Genomic DNA, 23,382 nt, shown 5'->3' on the forward strand with positions numbered 1-23,382 from the left:
GGAGGAATGTTCCGATGACCTGGGGGCAGATGCTTTGCCCAAAGGGGGGAATTCAGGTGCTGCACACCTGGAAACCAAACTCAACTGAAATAAACGGATGTGTAGTGTACATCTCAGCAACACAGAAGATAAACTGTAAAACCATGACATGTTTAAAATAACCTTAGTTACCCTAGAAACAGTATCATGTTACCATTTAGGGATTGGCTGGATGACAGGGTGTTTGTGTCAGGTGTAAAATCAGGTAGAACAGGTTCCTGGTTGTTCTGATCTGACTTCCCTGCACTGCCCCGCCCCTTCACTGGCCTATCGTTTCCTCTCTCTCATACGCCGGCTGTTTCGCGGAGAGATCTCACTGCCTTCCTCACACCTGTTAGCTGTAACCACCTGACCGAGCACCAGAAAAAGGTATGTGGCGATGGTGATTTTAGTAACGTAGCGCTATTTCACCATTTCTTCTGTATGGGAGATGTATGGTAGACGTTGAGTTGTGTGACACTTATATGTGTTTGGTATTTTTGTAAGGTTACAGACTCGCCAGAAATTGGATTAGTTCAATGATAACGCCACAAAGCGAATGAGGAAAATCCATCCGATTGTAAATGTCATACCACTTTCGAATGAAACAGAATGATCATATTGCAGTGTCGGGATTTAAAGTTGCTCTTAGTAGTTGTCCACCAGTCAGGCAAACCAATATCCATGTGTCATCCCATCCAGACTATTCTTTTATCAATGCAGATTCAGGTAATTGTCAAGCGTATATGGGTTTTTTGCTTAATGTCTGAGGGGACTCAAATGGTGTTATTAACCCAACTTTATTTTGACCAAACCAAATATGTAATTGGAAGAGGACCTAACAAACCTAACAAACCACAAACCTAACACTCAGAGTGATTGAAGGAGGATAAACATTTCGCCAAATGCATGGTCTACAACGACTGAGTTAATCATGACACTTTCTCTATGCTTACATTGAAATAAAATAATGTAAGATAAGCAGTCCCAACAGACGGAATACATTATTTCAAATATGTTATTTTATTTTTTATCATGCTATTAAAACCTATTCAACCCTTGGCTTTGAGGATATTTCTGAAGGGGAAATGCTAGCCAGACATTCATGTGTGCTTTGACAACACTGCAGAATGCATATTTAGTATGCTAACAGGAAATATCGCCGTTCATCCAAGATTGACTCAACTAAAGTACATGGGAGTCTCCCCATAGTTACACCCTGAATTTTTTTTTTTTAATTTTACCTTTATTTTACTAGGCAAGTCAGTTAAGAACAAATTCTTATTTTCAATGACGGCCTAGGAACAGTGGGTTAACTGCCTGTTCAGGGGCAGAACGACAGATTTGTACCTTGTCAGCTCGGGGATTTGAACTTGCAACCTTTCGGTTACTGGTCCAACGCTCTAACCACTAGGCTACCCTGCCGCCCCATTGACATTCATTTAGTCTATTGTCCCCAAAACTGAGTTGGCAGACTCTTATCATATTGATTACAAAAACACTGGGAGTTTGCTTCCCATTCAGGGGAAATAATTGTCCTCCTAACCCTGACCAGCCCTTATAAAACTTGAGGTCAAAGCCAAACTGATAGCATCAACACTTCATCTCCTGGATTGGTATGAATAGATTGTAACTCTATTAAAAGATAACAGTAGAGTCAAGTCAGCCAAACCCTCATTGAGAGCTTGCTTTTTTTGTATTACAGGGTGAGCATTTGTTTCAGAACATGGGGAATATGAAATACTTCATGGGAATCTTGGGAATTCATAAAGTCCTTGTCTCGCCTTCATCAATTTAACTATTCATACATTTAATTCATTCTTGGTGACTGGTTGCCTAAGAAAAATGATGTACAATACTGTATATTCTCTACTTATAATCAATGGTGGCCAAAATGGGACAATACATTTTATTTTTTTTTTACATTTGTGGAGAACCAACCTTGACTCAATGTATCTAACAAAAATACTTTTGTTTACGTGTTGATTGTTGTTCAGAACACGAACGAGAGAGACGGGATATGGACCTTTATTCAATCATCACTGCTGTTTTGCTTCTGCAACTGCAAGGTTTTCATGTGGCCTTGCTCCAGGCACCAACAAACTCTCCAGGACGGACGATCGATCAAAGTTGGCTTCGTCAACTGTTCAAATCCAAGCTCAACAAGACATCAGAAGCTCCGTTCAATGACTTGGATGATATGAACCAGGAGGGTACTGAGTCAACAGATGACTCTGCTTGGGGTATCGCAGATGGTTACATGTCATCTAGTGGGGAACAGGACGACATCCAGGACACAAATGAGACTTCTGGTGATGTTACGATTGGCACCTCAATGCCACCAGAGTTGCCAGACGCTACAGCGGAGGACCCTGAATCGCCAGCGACCGCTGTTGAATCTCCAGAAACCACTGTTGCACCAGAACCCCCAGTGAGTGTTGCCTTAAACTCAAGCCAAGTTTCCAATGCAACTGGAGAGGACAGTGGACTCCAAACTACCACCACCACTCCAATCACAGAAAACTCAAATGGCTCTAATTACATGTCCAATGACACTGAATTGAATGAGACAACCACAGCACCAGACACCAATAGCACAGATGAGGCCGGTCCAGATCCTGATGTTGAGAATGGGGTAACCAACAGTACAGAGGACAGCCATAATGTAACGACTGCAGTACCAGAAAGACCAGAGCCATCAAGTGAACCATCCACAGCTTCCCCCACCACAAAGCTCCCCTTGGACTCACCTGGGACTACAACTGCCAAAATCATCCCAAAAACTACAACAACCACAGGTCCCAGCACAACGACAGACATGATGGAAACTGGTGCCGCTTCAGGGAACAACTCTGCGAGAGGTGAGGAGACAGTGTCTAAGTATCTGGTACATTCTTTGTCTCAAGGGTACTGCTGTTGTGCACCTGTAACCTACTTACTTGCTTGGTCAAGGGAGCCTATACCAAGAGATCACAACAATGTTTAAATTTGGATATGTTCACTTCACATAACCATTGTGATATTGTTTTAAATGTTTTGGGAGAGGCATTAATGAATGAGTCAGCAACCAGTCAAAGACAAAGCAGTCAAAAAGTTACAAATAACCACCGAGTATCAGATTTGAACATCGGAGGGACCTAGTTAGAAAGTAACACAATATCCAACAAAGCTCAAAGGGCAGTTATCTTATATCACCATCGTCTTTTTTACAAACCGCTTTCTTTCCGGTCTCTCCCTGACCAAACATTTGACAGATCTCTATTTTTTTTCATTGTCAAAGCACAAACTCCCCTTCTTTCACCGGCTGGGCAGGGTTGAGTTTCAGACACTATCTGCATGCCCACAGTGAGTGGAGGCTTCCATTACAAATGCCTTCTCCAGGGGACAAAATACCCCTGTGTTAGCCTGTCTACAGGAAGGAGGAGGTCAGTAGCTGAGGTTCATTACTGCAGTACAGGGCGTGAGAGTACTACTCTCCAGTTTCTAACATACTTAACAAGGGAATTTTTGAGTGGGTGATTGATGACATTCATTAAAGAAGGATATCCCCAATTTTGACAGGTTATAATTGATTTACGTGTATTTCTTCTCGTAATTCAAATTCAATTGCATCCTTTTCAGAAACGTACACACGATTTGCCAGGTACAGTCATGAATTTGAATATGTAGTAACTACTTCTGTCAAACTTGACTATAAATACTTGGAAAAGTGTGCTGAAAAACATTGTTACCATTGGGAGAAACCTCATACATTTCAGCCAGTGATTAGTTTATACTGTGGCTTGTTTGACCTGTTTGTTTATCTCATTTGCATGTGGCTTTACAGATTTTCCATAGTTAGTACAGCATGCTAGCTATGTATCGCAGTCTCTTTATGCAATACTTATTAATCAATTGACAACACGTACTGGCTATTACCTTTTCTTTAGGGAACATGGAGAGAAAAGGTAGAGTTTCACACAACCATGTCACACAAAAGTACACAATATCTGGACCTAGATCATATTTTCTCTATTCATGGGTTTGCACCTCCGTCACTTGATAGCGTCACACCATTGTTACACTAAAAATAAAAGATTCCAGGAGGATCCTTTAGGGATTCTTCAAATTGAAACTGTAGGGTAACACCTATAAATTATTTGAAGAAACCTTTAAAACAAGTCTGGCGTGTTGCTGTTGATGTCCTCTGTAGACTATGAATAACCAGAATAGTTTTGCAATGCATGGTGATCTAACAGGTTTCCTGTTATATTCATCCGAGGTGTAGGGAAGGTGAAGTCTGTGAATACAAGAAATATATAATTATACAGATTAACAAAGTGTGCACACAACAGTATTCATACCTTGGTTTTTGTGGTAAATGTGAATGAAATCAAACAGTTAACTTATGACAAAGGTTTTCATACACATACCTTGTCCATAGTGAAGAGGGCTCTGGGATCTTCATTGGAGAGGTAAGGGAGGAGGAAGATGGCTGCTGTGACAGAGTCCTATGAGGTTTTAGAGAATTTAAATGAACTGTTGAGCATATATGTGATCTGCATATTATTATGAGGCAAACCACTACTAATTGTACATACAAAGGCACACACAAATAACTGAGCAGTTCAAGCATCTGCACACAATGCAGCTATATTTTAAAGATATTCTTACTTCTTTGTTGATTGATATCCATTGAAGTGTGTCCATTTTCTGTATTAGAAAGAATTGTAAAAAGGGATAAAGTGTCCAACAACAGCCATTTGAAAAAATATGAAAGATAGATGGTATAAATCATAAAATAATATAAATGTAGATCATACAAGAGAGAAATCTGACCTTAAATTGAGGAGATCTTTCAATTTTCCAGTTAAATGCCTGTACCTGCTGTCATCTCAAATCCAAATGTTTCAGTTGGGTAGTTAAGTTCTTGGTGGTTCTTGCAGGACCTAAAATGTTACTCGATGAAACCCACCTCAAATGTGGTTCTTGGAAAAACCTTTTGCGGGAATTTTTCAGTGCCAAGAACCGTAACGTTCTTCGATGAACTTTGATGATCTTAAAAGAACCCTTGATGAACCCCACATTTTTAGAGTGAACATTCATTCTAAAGACACCTCAGCCACAGTAGACCCCAAAAGTTGAGTGGTGCCCAGTCATCCCAAACGGTGACTAATGACTGTTTCATCTAAATTACACTACATTCTTAGAAAAAAAGGTGCTATCTAGAACCTAAAGGGTTCTTTGGCTGTACCCATAGGAGCACCCCTTGACGAACCCCTTTTGGTTCCACGTATAAATAACCCTTTTCGGTTCCAAGTAAAACCCTTTCCACAGAGGTTTCTACATGGAACCCAAAAATGGTTCCCATATGGGGACAGCCGAACAACCCCTTTGGAACCCTTTTTTCTAAGAGTGTATAGCGGCCCGGAAATACGATGACATTGCGTAACAGTTGGCAAATAATTAGTAGGAAACAACTTTGCCATTGTTATGTTGTCAACAGTATGCATGTCAATCTTTCTTGAATCAAAGTAGAGAAGAGATTGACTGCATCAATTTCTGTTTTTGTGAGAAATACTATTGTGCTAAATTTCTAATTGTTTGTATAATCAACTTACATAGCTCTGAGACGTACTTACCTCACCAGGGATCTCTTCACAGTCCCCAAATCCAGAACCAATTAAAGGCAATTCACAGTATTATGTAGAGCCATGATCACATGGAACTCCCTTCCATCTCAAAATGTTCTTTAAAAAACAAATAAACAACACCTCACTGCACAAAGTGTTCTTATTTTGTTCTTATTTTCTTATTTCAAAATTGTAGTTCAGTCCTTGAGCTGGTCTTGTCTATCGATGTTCTATATTATGTCATGTTTTGTGTGTACCCCAGGAAGAACTAATGGGGATCCTAATAAAATAAAATACAAATACCAAATTTACTTTAGACAGATGGCAATGTTGCCGTTAGCTAGCAGTTCTTAAAAAATACCTAGCATTTCCAGAGTTAGCTAGCTAAAATCCGATGCTCTCCCCACAATCGTAGCTAGCTAGCTAGCTAACGTAATACTACATCTAATGTTAATCTGATGATGAATGTTTTTTCTACTAAGTATTTGCCTCCTTTAGAAATGGCAATGGTATTTCCAAGCAACTATAATGCAGTTCTTCATCAGTGACAGTTGACAATGCATTGAGTGGAACGTTCAGTCAGGCTTAAACATTCAAAACAATATTGTGATGAAACGTGTAAGCCAGGAATATGAATACCCCACTTTACGCCAATGTAAATGCAGGGCGTGCTCCTTTAACATTGTTTTAAAGTGTTGTGAGAAAATAGAAAGTGAGGTTAACAAGCTTAGTCTTCAGATAAGGAGATGTCAGGGAAGTAAACATTTGAATTTCCAAATGTGATGACCGAGATTATGATCATATTAGCATATTGACTGTACTGGTACTTTTCATTTAGTTGTATAAAGTTCTATCAAAACTGTCTTGGAGTAGCTGGATCTCATCTTCGCATACCACATTACAGTGCATTCGGAAATTATTCAGACCCCTTGATTTTTCCACATTATGTTACGTTACAGCCTTATTCTAAAATGGATTCAATTGTTTTTTTCCCCTCATCAATCTACACACAATACCCCAAAATGAAAAAATATATATATCACATTTACATAAGTATTCAGGCCCTTTACTCAGTACTTTGTTGAAGTAGCCTGGTTCCTCTCTAGGTTTCTTCCTAGGTTTTGGCCTTTCTAGGGAGTTTTTTCTAGCCACCGTGCTTCTACACCTACATTGCTTGCTGTTTGGGGTTTTAGGCTGGGTTTCTGTCCAGCACTTTGAGATATCAGCTGATGTAAGAAGGGCTATATAAATTTGATTTTGATTTGAAGTACCTTTGGCAACAATTACAGCCTCAAGTCTTCTTGGGTATGACGTTACAAGCTTTGCATGCCTGTATTTGGGAAGTTTCTCTCATTATTGTCTGCAGATCCTCTCAAGCTCTGTCAGGTTGGATGGGGAGTGTCTCTGCACAGCTATTTTCAGGTCTATCCAGAGATGTTCAACTGGGTTCAAGTCCGGGGCCACTCAAGGACATTCAGAGACTTGTCCCGAAGCCACTCCTGTGTTGTCTTGGCTGTGTTTTTAGGGTCGCTGTCCTGTTGGAAGGTGAGCCTTCGAGGTCCTGAGCACTCTGGATTAGATTTTCATCAAAGATCTCTCTTTGCTCCGTTCATCTTTCCCTCGATCCTGACTAGTCTCTCAGTCTCTGCCACTGAAAAACATCCCCACAGCAAGATGTTGCCACCACCATGCTTCACTGTAGGGGTGGTGCCAGGTTTCCTCCAGACGTGATGCTTGGCATTCAGGCCAAAGTGTTCAATCTTGGTTTCATCAGACCAGAGAATCTTGTTTCTCATGGTCTTAGAGTCCTTCAGGTGCCTTTGGCAAACTCCAAGCAGGCTGTGATCTGCTTTTTACTGAGGAGTGGCTTCTGTCTGGCAACTCTACCCCAGAGGCCTGATTGGTGGAGTGCTGCAGAGATGGTTGCCCTTTTGGAATGCACTCCCATCTCCACAGAGGAACTCTGGAGCTCTGTCAGAGTGACCATTGGGTTCTTGGTCACCTCCATGACCAAGACCCTTCTCCCCCAATTGCTCAGTTTGGCCGGGTGGCCAGCTCTAGGAAGAGTCTTGATGGTTCCAAACTGCTTCCATTTAAGAATGTTTTGGGGGCCACTGTGTTCATGGGGACCTTCAATGCCTCTACACAATCCTATCTCGGAGCTCAATTCCTTCAACCTCATGGCTTGGTTTTTGTTCTGACATGCACTGTCAACTGTGAGACCTTATATAGACAGGTGTGTGCCTTTTCAAGTCATGTCCAATCAATTGAATAATTATGTAAATAAGGCATCTGTTTTTTATTTGTAATACATTTGTAAAAATGTCTAAAAACCTGTTTTCACTTTGTCAAGGGGTCTGAATACTTTCCAAATGCAGTGCATGCCCAAGGAGACAGGGGTTTTATGTTAATCAGGTTTCCATGGGTAACACAAACAATCCTTAGTTCTCTTTGATTTATCTTTTCATCCAAAAGGTAATGAGTACAACCTGGTTGGTTAACGTAATTCAATCAGGGGTTCTGGGAGAGCAGGGATTGTCTCCCAGTGTCTGGTGGAAAGCAGACTGAAACAGGTTACTTCTAGGATTTTGCCTGTGTTTACCTCTATTCCATTTATTTTTTACCCTAAATAACTCTGTAGTCCTTTCCAACGACAAGCATGCCCATAACATGATGCAGCCACCACCATGCTTGAAAATATGAAGAGTGGTACCCAGTGATGTGTTATGTTGGATTTGCTCCAAACATAATACTTTGTATTCAGGACAAAAGTTAATTTCTTTACCATATTTTTTGCAGTATTACTTTTGTGCATTATTGCAAACAGGATGCATGTTTTGAAATATTTGTATTCTGTATAGGCTTCCTGCTTTTCGCTTAGTCATTTAGGTTAGTATTGTGGAGTAGCAACACTGAACAAAAATATAAATGCAAAATGCAACAATTTCTTATTTAGGCTTGCCATAACAAAGAGTTTCAATATTGACAGTAAAATGGCACTGACAGATAGGGCAGCCATGCTTCTAGTTGCTAGAAAACTTTGCAGTATTTAGTTTTTTTCTGTGTTATTTCTTACATTGTTTGCCCAGAATTTTTTGGGTGTTATTACATACAGCCGGGAAGATCTTTTGGATATCAGAGCACCGGTAACTCACCAACATTACCACTATTATGACCAGGAATTAGACTTTCCCCAATCGGATCCTTTGTTCGTACCCCCCAGGGCAATTGAATTGATTCCAAAGGCTGATCCAAAACACAGCCGGCGGAGACGAGGTATTCGGGGTGGACTTCTAGTCCGACTCAGGAGGCGAGCACACCACCCACCACTTCCAAGTATAGTACTCGCTGATGTTCGATCTCTGGATAATAAAGTTGACGAGCTCAGGGCGAGGATTTCCTTCCAGAGAGACATCAGGGATTGTAACATACTCGGTTTCATGGAAACATGGCTCTCTCAGGATATACTGTCTGAGTCCGTACAGCCAGTTGGGTTCTCAGTTCATCGAGCAGACAGGAATAAATATCTCTCCGGGAAGAAGAAGGGCAGGGGTGTATGTTTCATGAGTAACTGGTGTAATTGTGATAACATACAGGAACTCAAGTCCTTTTGTTCACCCAACCTAGAATACCTCACAATCAAATGCCGACTGTATTACCTCTCAAGATAATTCTCTTTAGGTTGAGTCAAATTTGAGGAATACACTACCGAAGTTCTATCAACACATTGACTATAGTACTCACGCTGCTAAAACACTCGACCACTGCTACTCCAACTTCCGGGATGCCTACAAGGCCCTCCCCCGCCCTCCCTTCGGCAAATCTGATCACGACTCCATTTTGCTCCTCCCTTCCTATAGGTAAAAACTCAAACAGGAAGTACCCGTGCTAAGGACTATTCAACACTGGTCTGACCAATCGGAATCCACGCTTTAAGATTGTTTTTGAGATATGTTCCAGGTAGCCTCTAAGAATAACATTGACAAATACACGGATACGGTGACTGAGTTTATCAGGAAGTGTATAGGAGATGTTGTACTCACTGTGACTATTAAAACCTACCCTAACCAGAAACCATGGATAGGAGGCCGCATTCACGCAACACTAAAAGCATGAACCACCACGTTTAACCATGGCAAGGTGACTGGGAATATGGCCGAATACAAACAGTGTAGTTATTTTCTCCGTATGGCAATCAAACAGGCAAAATGTCAGTATAAAGACACGAGACGTAGTGTATGTGGCAAGATAAACACCTTCTTCGCCCGCTTTGAGAATAACACAGTGCCACCGACGCGGCCTGCTACCAAGGACTGTGGGCTCTCTTCTCCGTGGCTGACATGAGTAAGACATTTAAGCTTGTTAACCCTTGCAAGGCTGTACCCTCCAAGCTCATCATTAAGCTTGAGGCCCTGGGTCTGAGCCCTGCCTTGTGCAATTGGGTCCTGGACTTCCTGACGGTCCGCTCACTGGTGGTCAAGGTAGGAACCAACATCTCCACTTCACTGATCCTCAACACAGGGGCCCCGCATGTTCAGCCCCCTATTGTACTCCCTGTTCACGCAGGACTCTGTGGCAAACTAAACAACAGTGGTAGGCCTTATTATCAACAATGACGAGACAGCCTATATGGAGGAGGTGAGGGCCCTGGGAGTGTGGTGCCACTTCAAGAAGAGAAGGTGGAAAGCTTCAAGTTCCTCAGCGTACACATCACTGACAAACTGAAATGGTCCACCCACACAGACAGTGTGGTGAAGAAGGCGCAAACAGCACCTCTTCAACCTCAGGAGGCTGAAGAAATTTGGCTTGGAACCTAAAACCCTCACAAACTTTTACAGATGCACAATTGATAGCATCCTGTCGGGCTGTATCACCGCCTGCAACCGAAGTGCCTCTCCAGATGGTGGTGCGGTCTGCACAATGCATCAACAGGAGCTAACTACCTGCCCTCCAGGACACCAACAGCACCTGATGTCACAGGAAGGCCAACAAGATCATCAAGGACAACAACCACCCGTGCCACTTCCTGTTCACCCTGCTATCATCCTGAAGGCGAGGTCAGTACAGGTGCATCAAAGCTGGGATCTCAAGGCCATCAGACAGTTAAATAGTCATCAGTAGCACCTTAGAGGCTGCTGCCCTATATACATAGACTTGAAATAACTGGCTAATAATGGAACACTGGTCACTTTAATAATGTTAACATATTTTGCATTACTCATCTCATATATACTGTATTCTATTCTACTGCATATTAGTCTATGCCGCTCCAACATTGCTCATCCAAATATTTATATATTCTTAATTCCATTCCTTTACTTTGGATTTGAGTGTTTGTGTTTATTGTTGTGAAATTGTTACATATTACTTGTTAGATATGGCTGTACTGTTGGAGCTAGAAACACAAGCATTTCGCTATACCCGCAATAACATGCTAAACACGTGTATGTGACCAATACATTTTGACTCAAGACATTTCAGCTTTTCATTTTTTATTAATTAAAAAATAAATAATCTAAAAACAAAATTCCACTTTGACATTATGGGTAGATCAGTGCCACAAAGTCTCAGTTTAAATACATTTTAAATTCAGGCTGTAACAGAACAAAATGTGGAAAAAGTAAAGGGGTGTGAATACTGTCTGAGGGCACTGTATCGATTGCGTGATAATTTCACAAATGACGTGAAACGACAATGAAATACTGATACACTTTACACTTTTCATTTGTCTGACATTGGTTAATTATTGGTTTCACTAATAGATTCAACGTGATTAAATAGATGGAAAACTTTTACTGAAATGCAATGAAACCTGTTATTTTCACACATGGTAATTGCACTGATTGTGGTAGTCTAATTACATGGCTGGGAAATAGTACTGTCTATTGAGTTGAGACTAGTCATGTAAAAGGGTGCTCTATATCCTTTTGTACATTTTTCGCCTCAATTATAGGAAGAATGGTACTTTATTTGGTTAGTACCAAGTATATGGTTTGTACTGTATATGATTTGTATATGTTCAATAACTGTCAACAACATTTCAACTTACTGTCCTCTAACCCTAACCTTAATTCTTACCCTAACACTTATTCTAAACCTATCCCTAACGATAACCGTAAACCGTAAGCACTTGCCTATCAACAGATACTTTGTTATTAATAGTATGGCCATCTGTAGATAATCTATATGGAACTGTCCAAATAAAGTATGACCGGAAGAATATTTTGTGATACATAAATATGACAAAATGTATTGCACCATATATTAGAATTGCACCAATATTAGAATGTTGTATTTGCAATGTTTTTCCCTCCTCGCTTTCATGTATATTTTTGCGATGAATGTATTTTTGTTTTTCAAAGGCTTGGCCTCAGATGCAGTGCAGAACAAGAAGAAGAGTGAGGCATGGGGTGCCATCCTGGGCACAGCAGTGGCAGTGTGCTTTGTGGCGATGGTGGTCTTTGTCATCCGGAGAAGGAGAGGCCGACGGGATTTCACACACAGGAAGCTTGTTGAGGAATTCCCCTCAGACCCAGGTAGGCAGTTGCCTTTTATGATTTCCTGGCATATTTTCTATCTGATAGCACTGAAAAAATGAATAGGAAAGCACCTGTTATCATAAATCGGCCATGCAAAATCTCTTTTTCTCACTCCTAGTTCAACAACTGGACAACAGTGAGCCTTTGGATTTGAAATATGATGGTTCAGCTTACTACAATCCTGGATGCCAAATGGACAACATCCAAATGGCCAACTTTCCACGAGGACATCAAAATTGAAAAGGGCTCCAAGTCTAACTTTAAACACGTTAAAGAAGACTTTCATATACAAAATACTTATTGAGACCCAACATATGCAATAACGTGCATAAATATCTTTAACAGAATGTTAAGTCATAGATTTTTATTCTTTTTTATTATTATTATTTTTTTCTTCTAAGGGGTGGATCAGCTTAATATTGCGGAAAGATTGTTGCTTCCATCAATGTAACTGTCTGCATCATTTCCCATCCCCCATATATTTTTGGGGGTAAATATATATATCCATATACATACACATATGCATACATATACACATACACTTTTTTTTTTGAATATGCCTTTATTATTCCCGGCAAACCCTACTGCCCTTCCCCCAATTGGAGTAATCTAATAATCAATAACACTTAGGCTTCTACCTTCACTATGTGCATCTTATACACATTTTACAGACACAATCTATTTTACAATAGTTCTATTCTGTTTGTTTTTAGTCCTTCCTCTATTTCCGATGTCCATCCAGTTTGATTTCTATTTGTAACTGTGCTATTTCACAACATTTCTCAACCTATATACATTTTACAGACCCTGTATGTTTTACATTGGTTATCTTGTTATTGGTCCGACCCTTCAGCTCATCCCATCTATCTCTTAACACCATCCATTTTGGATTTCTATTTGCCATATATTTTTCAACTGTGCTGTGATGCTTGACAAAAGTACTGAACCTTTCTATTCTCATAGCTTCTACAGATTGCTAAAATAATTATTATATTATTGATTGATTGACTATGGCTTTTCAAATGTTAAGTTATAGATTTACTGCACCCTAATGCATTGGTTATGTGGGCTTAGGGGTGTAAACCAATAAACTATGGGAATTTGAGAATATGTGTTTGGAGTTTATTTATTATTATTTATTATTATTTATTATTATTTTATTATTATTTATTATTATTTATTATTATTTATTATTATTTTATTATTATTTTGGAAAATTGGAATTATATGTTTATGCACCTGATTTAAGGTTTTGTTGTGTTGTTATTTCCAAAAGTACAACCCCCAGAATGAATACAAACTTTACGTAACTTAGACATACACATAAATCTTGCATTGTTCTCAAAGGGAAAAATATAATGCATGGATCTCAAGTTAGGATTCTAGATACTTCAATTCAGTCTATAATAGAAGCAGTAAAAGCCAAAAATGAAGACTTGATTGTCTGCTATATTTCCAAGATGGTTTGACAAAGGGAACTAAAAATGTCTTAGACATGAAGACCTGCACTCAAATAAGGTTATTTCTGTACCTTATTCTAATTCACAATTTAGCCACAGGTCAACTCAATATAAACATTAACATACTGTTTAATAATTTTAATCAACCCAAATTAGAAGTTATTATTATACTGTACCTCTGTCTATGACATCCTTTCTCAAGGTGCTTATGTGTAAACAGCAATTTGCCACTGCCATTATTTTTAATGGCTGACTATTAAAGCCAGGGTTGGAAGACATTTTAAGTAATCAAGAAACCTTTGTCACTTAAAGCTGGAATTCTTATTTGAAAGAATAAAAAACCACCTTTATTTATGTAAAAAGCTGAGGTATGGGCATGGAGAAATATAACCACTCTCAATTCAAATTGAGAGCGATGTATGCAAGGAGTAACCATCCATGATATCACAATTATAGTTTTAACCATGCTTTGAGGCTAAACAGTGTTTGTTTAGATTTACATGATTTACCTTTTGGGTTCTGATGGGGTAAGACAGTTGAACTAAGCTCATGAGGCATTTATAAGATATATACTTCAAGAATCAGGTCCATAATTATTGGCATCCTTGATAAAGTTGAGCAAAAAAATACTGTATCAAATAAATAATACAAATACTGAGCAATATATTTTAAACTAATACAATTGCGCAGAGAAAGATATTTTGTTTAACAAGTAATACAAATACATCTCAAAAAGATAGTAGGGCGGAAGGTAGCCTTGCGGTTAAGAGCGTTGGGCCAATAACCGAAAGGTTGCTGGTTTGAATCCACAAGCCGACTAGGTAAAAAAATATGTCGATGTGCCCTGGAGAAAGGCACTTAACCCTTATAGCTCATATAAGTCGATCTGGATAAGAGTGTATGTTAAATTACTCAAATGTAGATAGGGGTCAAAATTATTGACACCCTGTTTTCAAAACTCTAGCACCCTTTCCATGTGAGGATAATGACACCTTTTTGTCAGTGGTTTAAAGTGCTTAAGGAAAAATACTTTAAAGTACTACTTAGCCATTTTGGGGTGTAACCGGACTATATCATTTATATTTTTTACAACTTTTATTTTTACTTCACTACATTCCTAAAGAAAATGAAGTACTTTTTACTTCATACATTTTCCCTGACACCCCAAAAAATAAATTTTAGCAGGACAAGAACATGGTCCAATTCACACACTTATCAATAGAATATCTCTGGTCATACTGTCTCTGACATGGCGTACTCACTGAACACAAAATGCTTGGTTTGTAAATTATGTCTGAGTGTTGGAGTGTGCCCCTGGCTATCCATAAATAAAATAAAACATTTACTTGTGCCATCTGGTTTGCTTAATATAAGGAAATTTGAAATTATTTATACTTTGGGAGGGATCCAGGGTGGCCCGCTCATTAGGCAGGATTAGGCAGCAGCCTATGGTGGCAGATTGACAAGGGTGGTATTTTCTGAGCTAAACTGACCAAGACGCACCTCCAACAACACATAAAATCTTATATATACACTGAACAAAAATATAAAACGCAACATGCAACAATTTCAATGATTTTACTGAGATAGAGTTCATATAAGGAAATCAGTCAATTTAAATAAATCAATTAGGCCCTGATCCATGGATTTCACTGTCTGTTTTTCTGAGGCAACAGAATAGGGTTCTTAGAACTCTGTCTGTGTGAACTGAGAGAAGCCTCTGAGATTTAACGCTGTCAGTCGATTTACAATGGCTTCATTCCATGATTAGTGTCGGTGTGCCTGTCTGTCGGTGCCAGGGAGACCCAATTTCCAGTTTATTTATCCCATATGGAAGATGAACACTTGACTTAATCATTTGAGGGAAGGATCTAGTGTTCTATGTTACATTTAGTATTTTTGTATAAACAAGCAGTAAATGACCTAGAGACAGAAACCTGGTGCAATGTAAATCTTACTGTCTGTTGCTTGATATCACAATGTACCGTTGTATAATTCTACACATCTGTTGTTTGTCATGAACATCCAGGAGGATGGACTTTGCTATACAATGCTGTGGCTTAGTCCTGCTGGTTGGGCTCTCAATGACTCACCTACGGGTGGGTCGTTGACAAGCTCCATTACTGCAGTAATTCATCGATAATAAGGTTCAATTGTTTTGAAAAATCTAAAAGTCTCTCTCCTTTGATTAGAATAATTACCATGACACTGGGCAGTAAAGAATACATTTTTCCCCACAAAAGGTCTTTCTTACAGACAGAAATATTTCTCAGTTTCATAAATTGTCCAGGTGGCTGGTCACAGATGATCACGCAGGTGAAGAAGCCAGATGTGGAGGTCCTGGGCTGGTGTGGTTACACGTGGTCTGTGGTTGTACTGCAAAATTCTCTAAAATAACGTTGGAGGCAAATGGTAGAGAAACAAACATTCAATTCTCTGGCAACAGCTCGGGTGGACAATCCTGTAGTCAGCATGTCAATTGCACGCTCCCTCAAAACTTGAGACATCTGTGGCATTCTGTTGTGTGACAAAACTGCATTTTTTTGTTGTTGAGTGAAATGTTATTGTCCCAAGCACAAGGTGAACCTGTGTAATGATCATGCTGTTCAATTAACTTCTTGATATGGCACACCTCTCTCTAAACTGGAAAACTGGATGCAGTTTATCACAGTGCCATCCATTTTGTTACTAAAGCATCTTATACCACCCACCACTGCGACCTGTATGCTCTAGTGGCTGGCCCTCGCTACATATTCGTCGCCAGACCCACTGGCTCCAGGTCATCTACAAGTCCATGCTAGGTAAAGCTCTGCCTTATCTCAGTTCACTTGTCACGATGGCGACACCCACCCGTAGCACGCGCTCCAGCAGGTGTATCTCACTGATCATCCCTAAAGCCAACACCTAATTTGGCCGCCTTTCGTTCCAGTTCTCTGCTGCCTGTGACTGGAACGAATTGCAAAAATCGCTGAAGTTGGAGACTTTTATCTCCCTCACCAATTTCAAACATCTGCTATCTGAGCAGCTAACCGATCGCTGCAGCTGTACATAGTCTATCGGTAAATAGCCCACCCAATTTTACCTACCTCATCCCCCATACTGTTTTTATTTATTTACTTGTCTGCTCTTTTGCACACCAATATCTCTACCTGTACATGACCATCTGATCATTTATCACTCCAGTGTTAATCTGCAAAATTGTAATTTTTCGCCTACCTCCTCATGCCTTTTGCACACAATGTATATAGACTCTCTTTTTTTCTACTGTGTTATTGACTTGTTAATTGTTTACTCCATGTGTAACTCCAGGTCGCAGTTGCAAATGAGAACTTGTTCTCAACTAGCCTACCTGGTTAAATAAAGGTGAAATAAAAAATAAATAAAACATTTGAGAGAAATAAGCTTTTTGTGCATATGGAACATTTCTGGAATCTTTTATTTCAGCTCATGAAACATGGGAACAACATGTTCAATTCTGCCCCAAAACAATGACAGTTTCTCTCAACCAGTGCCGTCCCTGTGATAAGCAGTGCCTACTTTGTCAAAGCCAGGGGTACAAAATATTTAAATGGTCCATTCCTAGTGCAACTCTCCAGGTTACTTTTGGAGAGATTGCTGCGGCGATCGACCAACCTTCTGTATAAAAAATGATCTAATATAAATAATGTAACAGATAAAGCATATGGTAGAAAGAGGATGTAGCCTTATCTGTAGCTTACAGGCTATAGATAAAATGTATGACAATGCAATGAGACAGACACTTTTTTACATCATGCAGGTTTCTCCAATCAAGTAGCCTAACCAAAATGTATTTTTTTGGTGCAGTCTGGACCAGCCTTGATTTCCACATCCACGGACGTTGGTTTTTGGTCTGTTCGAGACCAAATATGAACCAATCACAGACGTCTATGTTTGGTTCAGATTTCGTCCGGTTCGGACCAGACTTGATTTCTATAAATGACGTCTTTTCAACCTTCATTCAGTTCTGGAAAAAAACTAAATTCAGTGTGTGGAAAATATGTATTTTAGACGTCTTTTCAACTTAATTTTGCTTGCTGGGACTATTCTAGTTGTTTTGCCTAGTGTGGTAAAACGACCAGGACCGGGCCTGGAGGGATCTTAGATCATCCCTCCATCCAGAATCTTTCCAGATCCTTGATATCCTTCATCTGCACGTATGGACTGCCCTCTTCAATTCAAACCACAGGTTTTCAATAGGGCTCAAGTCTATTAACCATTTCTTTGTGGATTTTGATTAGTGTGCTTGGGGTTATTTTCTTGCTAGAAGATCCACTTGCGACCAAGTTTCAGCCTCCTGGCATAGGCAACCAGATTTTTGCCTAAAATGTCCTGATACTTGGTAAAGTTCACGATTCCGTTGACATTAAAAAGGACTCCAGGACAAGTGGAAGCAAAATAACCCGATAAGATCAAAGATCCACCACCATATTTTACCGTAGGTATGAGGTACTTTCCTGCATATGCTTCTGTTTTTCGACGCCAAACCCATCACTGGTGTGTGTGGCCAAAGAGCTTTATTTTGATGTCATCTGCACCATGTCACCGCCTTGAGTTTGATAAACGGCATTGGCACTTGGATTGGAACCAATCCCATCACACTCAGTTTATCGACTTACAAAAGACACATTCAGATGTCTTGGTAATAGAGTTTCAGGTTGGCTACTGTACCTGAAATATGTGCCAGCTCATAATCAGCCACAGTAATCATTACAATTAGACCGTTTGTGTTCGGCTTGTCCTCATCTGGGTTGTTTTGTCTGTCCAACTTATTTTCCAAAATTTTACAACAGTGGCTGAATTTGCATACCTTCATCCCTAAAGGACTGTTCTATGCTTTTCCTCCAAAACAGGAAAGGTCAGTTGAATGAGCACTATGGAAGTTTAGTTGCTAATTGTTTATGGGTTGAATGTTGGCGGTATTCAAATAATTTAATGAGATAAATTGATTCATATTATGTAATATAAATCCATTTGTTATCTCATGAAAGCACACAAATCTTTCATTTTAGGCAAACAATATATGCTTTTGCTCTGCTTTGGCTTAAGGGCACCCCTCGGGCAAAAGTTCTGTATAGCTTCTTTAACATAATTGCCTGAACGAGCAGCGAAGGACAGTTGCAACAGGTTTGGATGTGTGCTCTAGATACACAGTGATCCAGCTCGTGGATCTCGGTGAAACACTGAGAGGAATGGCAGGCATGCCTTACTCTCTAACTGCAATTTGGGTCAGTCCAGATGGAGCTGAGAGAGGTGCAGCTGCTATCACAGAGGGTGTTCAGGAAGCGACTTTCCTCACTTCACCCCCACCAACCTGCTCAGTTGATTTTGATAAAGAAAAAACTGTCTTCTTAAAAAAAAGAAAAAGTTCATGGCAGTGCATCGCATCTCCTTCTCAAAAGGGGGCGCCATAGCATAAGTAATACTATAATACTGCTAGTGCTGAGAGATTTGGTTTAGCAGCTGCCTACCTGCTACTTGCAGCGTTACAGATTCTGTGATAGAAATGTTAAGGTCATTTCCAATTGAGCCGACATATGCAGAATTGACCGTAAATGCAGTCTCCGCTGAATAGCTGAACTTCCGCAATGTGGATTGAGTAGAGCCCTAGGTGTTAGCCATGCCTGGGTAGCTGCTAGTTGCAGGCCAGACAGCACAGAATGGAGGAAAACAAAACACACGTCAGCATTGAGGAAGTCAGCTAAATTCCCTTTTCTTGTAAGGGAACCAAGCAGCTGTCAAGGAAAGGCTTGCATGCCTATTGTGCAAAGGCAGCCTCAAAGCCCGTAGCAACATCCATTGAGACAGAGGTGAAATGAACAATCACGTTCCGGAGGAAAAATGGCAGGTTTCCTCTTTGCAAAGACAGATTGATGCGAAACTGACACCCTGCATGTATGTATTTGTTGTTTATCCACTGTGCAGTTTGGACTCCCATGAATACGGGGTATGAATGAATATACACTGTGTACAAAACATTAGGTACACCTTCCTAATATTAAGTTGCACCCCCTTTTGCCCTCAGAACAGCCTAAATCCGTCAGGGCATGGACTCTTCAAGGTGTCGAAACCGTTGCACAGGGATGCTGTCGTATGTTGACATGTTGACCCAAGTTGGCAGTATGTCCTTTGGGTGGCGGATCAATCTTGATACACATGGGAAACTGTTGAGCATGAAAAACCCACCAACATTGCAGTTCTTGACACACTCAAACCGGTGCATCTGGCATCTATTACCATACCCCGTTAAATATTTTCTCTTGCCTAGTCATCCTCTGAATGGCAAACATACACAGTCCATGTCTCAATTGTCTGGTCTCAGAGCAAAGTCTTAAAAATCTTTCTTTAAGCTGTCTCCTCCCCTTCATCTAATGAATAAAGGTGAAAAATCTACATTGATTGAAGTGAATTTAACAAGTGACATCAATAAGGGATATTAGCTTTCACCTGGATTGACCTTGCCAGTCTACATCATGGAAAGAGCAGGTGTTCCTAATGTTTTGTACATTGTGTACTTCACGCATAAAACTCAGAGAGATAGGAGTGCTCCATTCGATTTTTTAAGAGCCACTTTAAACATGTTTTATATATATATTTCATACACTTTTCATCATTTTTATATTTCATACGACATCAAAGTGATGTGCTTAAGCACACTAATTAACCCTCAAAACAGACTGCCCTTTACTAGCCCAGCAATCCTTCTAGACCAGAAGTGCCTCTCTCATTCCATGGAGGTCCTAGTGTCTGCAGGTTTTGTGTTTTTCCTTTCAATTAAGCTCTAGACAACCAGGCGTCGGGAGTTCCTTACTAATAAGTGGCCTTAATTCATCACTTAAGTACAACCGAGGAGTGAAAACCTGCAAGCCCTCCGCGGAATGAGTTTGGCACCTGTGTTCTAGACTTTGGAGGTCCTTTTTGATGTACTGGAGTTATGGAATAAAAATGAGTGCTGTTTTCCCCTCTACCTCCTACCTCATGTTGACCAGTTGGGAATGGTTTATATATAGTTCCTTGAGCAGATTTCCCTGAGTACAAAGGAATCCACACAATTCATGAATTTTTTTGTGCGTACACTTAGTTAAAAAAATGGATTTCCATACCAAGAGTGTTGAATGATTTATTTATATTTGTTTGCCAAAAGAAGTGTTGACCTGAACAATTAGTGCGATTCAAAAGTAAGAGGACAATGAACAAAACTGCTATTACGAAATACAACATGATCTGAAAGAAGCAGGGCGGCTAATAGCTAATAATATTGAATCACATGCATCCACACACACAATCTAGAGAAAATTAGGCACTATTCGCTGTCTGGCAGCATAATCAGACACCAATGAAAACCAGACTGGTTTCTGGAGAGAATTTCACTGTCCATAAACAAACAAGGTAGTTTAGTGCTGTGTCTGAAATCGTTAGACTGGTTGTCAAATCCTTTCATTCTTATTTCGTCAATTTCTCACCACTCTCTCAAAGTGCAGTGGAGGAAAAGGAGGTCTTAGGGAAGGGACCTTCAACCTTCCCTTCCAATACGCTTGAAAAGGAAGTGAGGAAATGAGGGTAAACAAGGACGGTGGCAGCAAGGATTCGACAGCTGGTAATGTTTTGAGACAGCTCAGTGCTGTTTATGGCCTCTCTGTTGGGAAGGAGTTAATTTAACTTCATGCTGCCCCATTGTGGGAGTCCTCATTTCTCCTCTAAGCTCCACCGCCTTTAGATGTGCAAGGCAGGCAAAATCCTGCCACGGTTTCTCACATCTCACATTGCCCTCTCCTCAGCACCACAGCTGGATGCTCTTAGCCTATTGACGGGGTCTCGGACTGTTCTCCTGGAGACGGCACCTGAGGCCTTGTCGACAGACAGCTTTTATTTTATAACCACTTCAGGAAAAGGAAGACCTTCTTAGTTCGAGACTGACAGTTGGTTCAGGCGATGGAATTCATTAGCAAAAGCTGACGAATAGAAAATAGTTTGATGACCCCATGAATACCAAATATTTCCCATCAAAACAAATGTGTGCTGCATTTTAAGCCGGTGGGACCAACACATATAAACCGTAGGTATATCTGAAAGTAAGTAAGACTAAATAAATAAATGAAGATTTGGGCCAAATAGTAGGCTTACTGTGTAAGACAAACCCCCACAGCAAAATCAACACAGACTTCTAACTAATGTGCATTATATCCTCATATCGCTTCTAACCAATTCAATGTGTGCAAGGAGCCCACCTCAGCACCTCCGCTCACACGAAAAATGAGGGGGTAACGCACCAGCGGAACTCACTGGGGAAAATGTGGAACAAAAGTCATCAATTATCACACCTCTCACTGCATTCCCTTTGTTTTGGCCCCTTGATTATGTAAGGGAATTAGCTATCGATCAGCTAAGTGAGCCAGCAGGACGGTCACCAGTCAGCCACACAACTCGACGCCATTCCGCCAAAGTAGAGCGTCGCTAGTTAAATCATGCCACATTTCACTTGGTTTGTGCCTGAGTTATGACTGAGGAGTGAGTGAATTAACACCCGCCTAATTATATATGGGAGGGAGGCTAATGCCAAGGTCAGCAAAAGTGAGGAAACAAGGCCAGATCTCACACTTTGAGATGCACCGTGCATGCTGCAGCTCTCTCAAAGCACCGCTCTTTATCACAACAATGATCTGTTATCCACCGGTGAGGACCTCTAGGTTTTCACTGGCAGATATTTAGAAACAAAATCCAACCTATTCAAGTCCAAAAGCCAACAGGTAGATTCAATACGATTACTCGATAAGCAGTGACGGAATTCACAAAACAAAATAAAGTGTTGTCTTGAGTGATTTTGTGCTCCACACGTGAAATGAACTTTCCTGTTCCCAGATACCGTTGTGCTCAGGAAAGCTAGTGCTCTGGGAAAAATCTGTAGGGAGAAGCTACACTACAGTAATGGTGGCCTAAGAGCAACCGATCACTTCATGTGTTCATATATATGAGAATTTAGGACACCGGGAGAGAAGATGTCTGTTGCAGGAGATAATAAAGATGTAGCCTATCACTGTACTCTACTCCACTGACAATAACACACGCTTACTACTGCATAACATCACACATGAGATTGAGTCATTCTGTACTGTCAACGTTCTTTTGAACATTGTTAATAAAAGGTTCAGAAATACTGTCAGCCCTATGCACTTAGCAAGGCAGAGTGAGTGGAACGATAAACGTTTCTCAAAATAAAAGCACTTTGAAATTAAGGAATTGATAGCCTCACATTTTTACCACAGCATGCATGAACAGCTAAATTAGTAGCTGTAAAAGGCAGCTAACTACTAGCGCTTCTCAGTTGCCACATTTATTACAGTTGATTAGGTGACTCACTTGAGGGCCACACTGAGTAACCTGGTCTCAGAGCAAAATTTATTATATTTTACCTAAAGTCTGTGCCACTCCATTTAGTATGATACAGAATGTTACTTTACATTAGGTTACATTACATTGGCCTACCAATATAATAGCAGTTCTACAATATTATACAAATTGTAGGACGTATAGTACGTTACGAACAACAAATCATATGATACATGTCATGAATTGCAATTTGTACAATATGTTACACATTTGCAAATACGTTACACATTCCAATTTGTTGTGGCTAATGTTAGCTAGGAGGCAAATGCTAACATTAGCCAGATGGCTAATGTTACCTAGGCTAGGGGTTAAGGGTAGGGGTTAGGGTTTTCCCAGTGGCCTTGTTTT

General features: G+C 40.2%; 1 protein-coding gene across 1 annotated transcript; it reads left to right on the plus strand.

The window, feature by feature from the left end:
* The first annotated feature begins 301 nt into the window (after positions 1-301).
* LOC115113478 (uncharacterized) lies at positions 302-13,277 on the plus strand. The gene is made up of 4 exons (XM_029641180.2): positions 302-408; positions 2,016-2,879; positions 11,993-12,166; positions 12,288-13,277. Exons 2-4 carry the CDS (start codon positions 2,039-2,041, stop codon positions 12,407-12,409), a joined length of 1,137 nt encoding a protein of 378 aa, XP_029497040.2. The 5' UTR covers positions 302-408; positions 2,016-2,038; the 3' UTR covers positions 12,410-13,277.
* Positions 13,278-23,382: the final 10,105 nt, after the last annotated feature.

This window comes from Oncorhynchus nerka, linkage group LG28 (genome assembly GCF_034236695.1).
Source record: "Oncorhynchus nerka isolate Pitt River linkage group LG28, Oner_Uvic_2.0, whole genome shotgun sequence".
NCBI classification, from domain to species: domain Eukaryota; kingdom Metazoa; phylum Chordata; class Actinopteri; order Salmoniformes; family Salmonidae; genus Oncorhynchus; species Oncorhynchus nerka.

Bases quoted from the DNA above. Each gene is read 5' to 3' on its own strand.
- LOC115113478 (XM_029641180.2), top strand. From the start codon at position 2,039: ATGGACCTTTATTCAATCATCACTGCTGTTTTGCTTCTGCAACTGCAA. The intron at 2,880-11,992 runs GTGAGGAGACAG...TGTTTTTCAAAG, and splicing joins AGGGAACAACTCTGCGAGAG to GCTTGGCCTCAGATGCAGTG. The intron at 12,167-12,287 runs GTAGGCAGTTGC...TCTCACTCCTAG, and splicing joins GGAATTCCCCTCAGACCCAG to TTCAACAACTGGACAACAGT.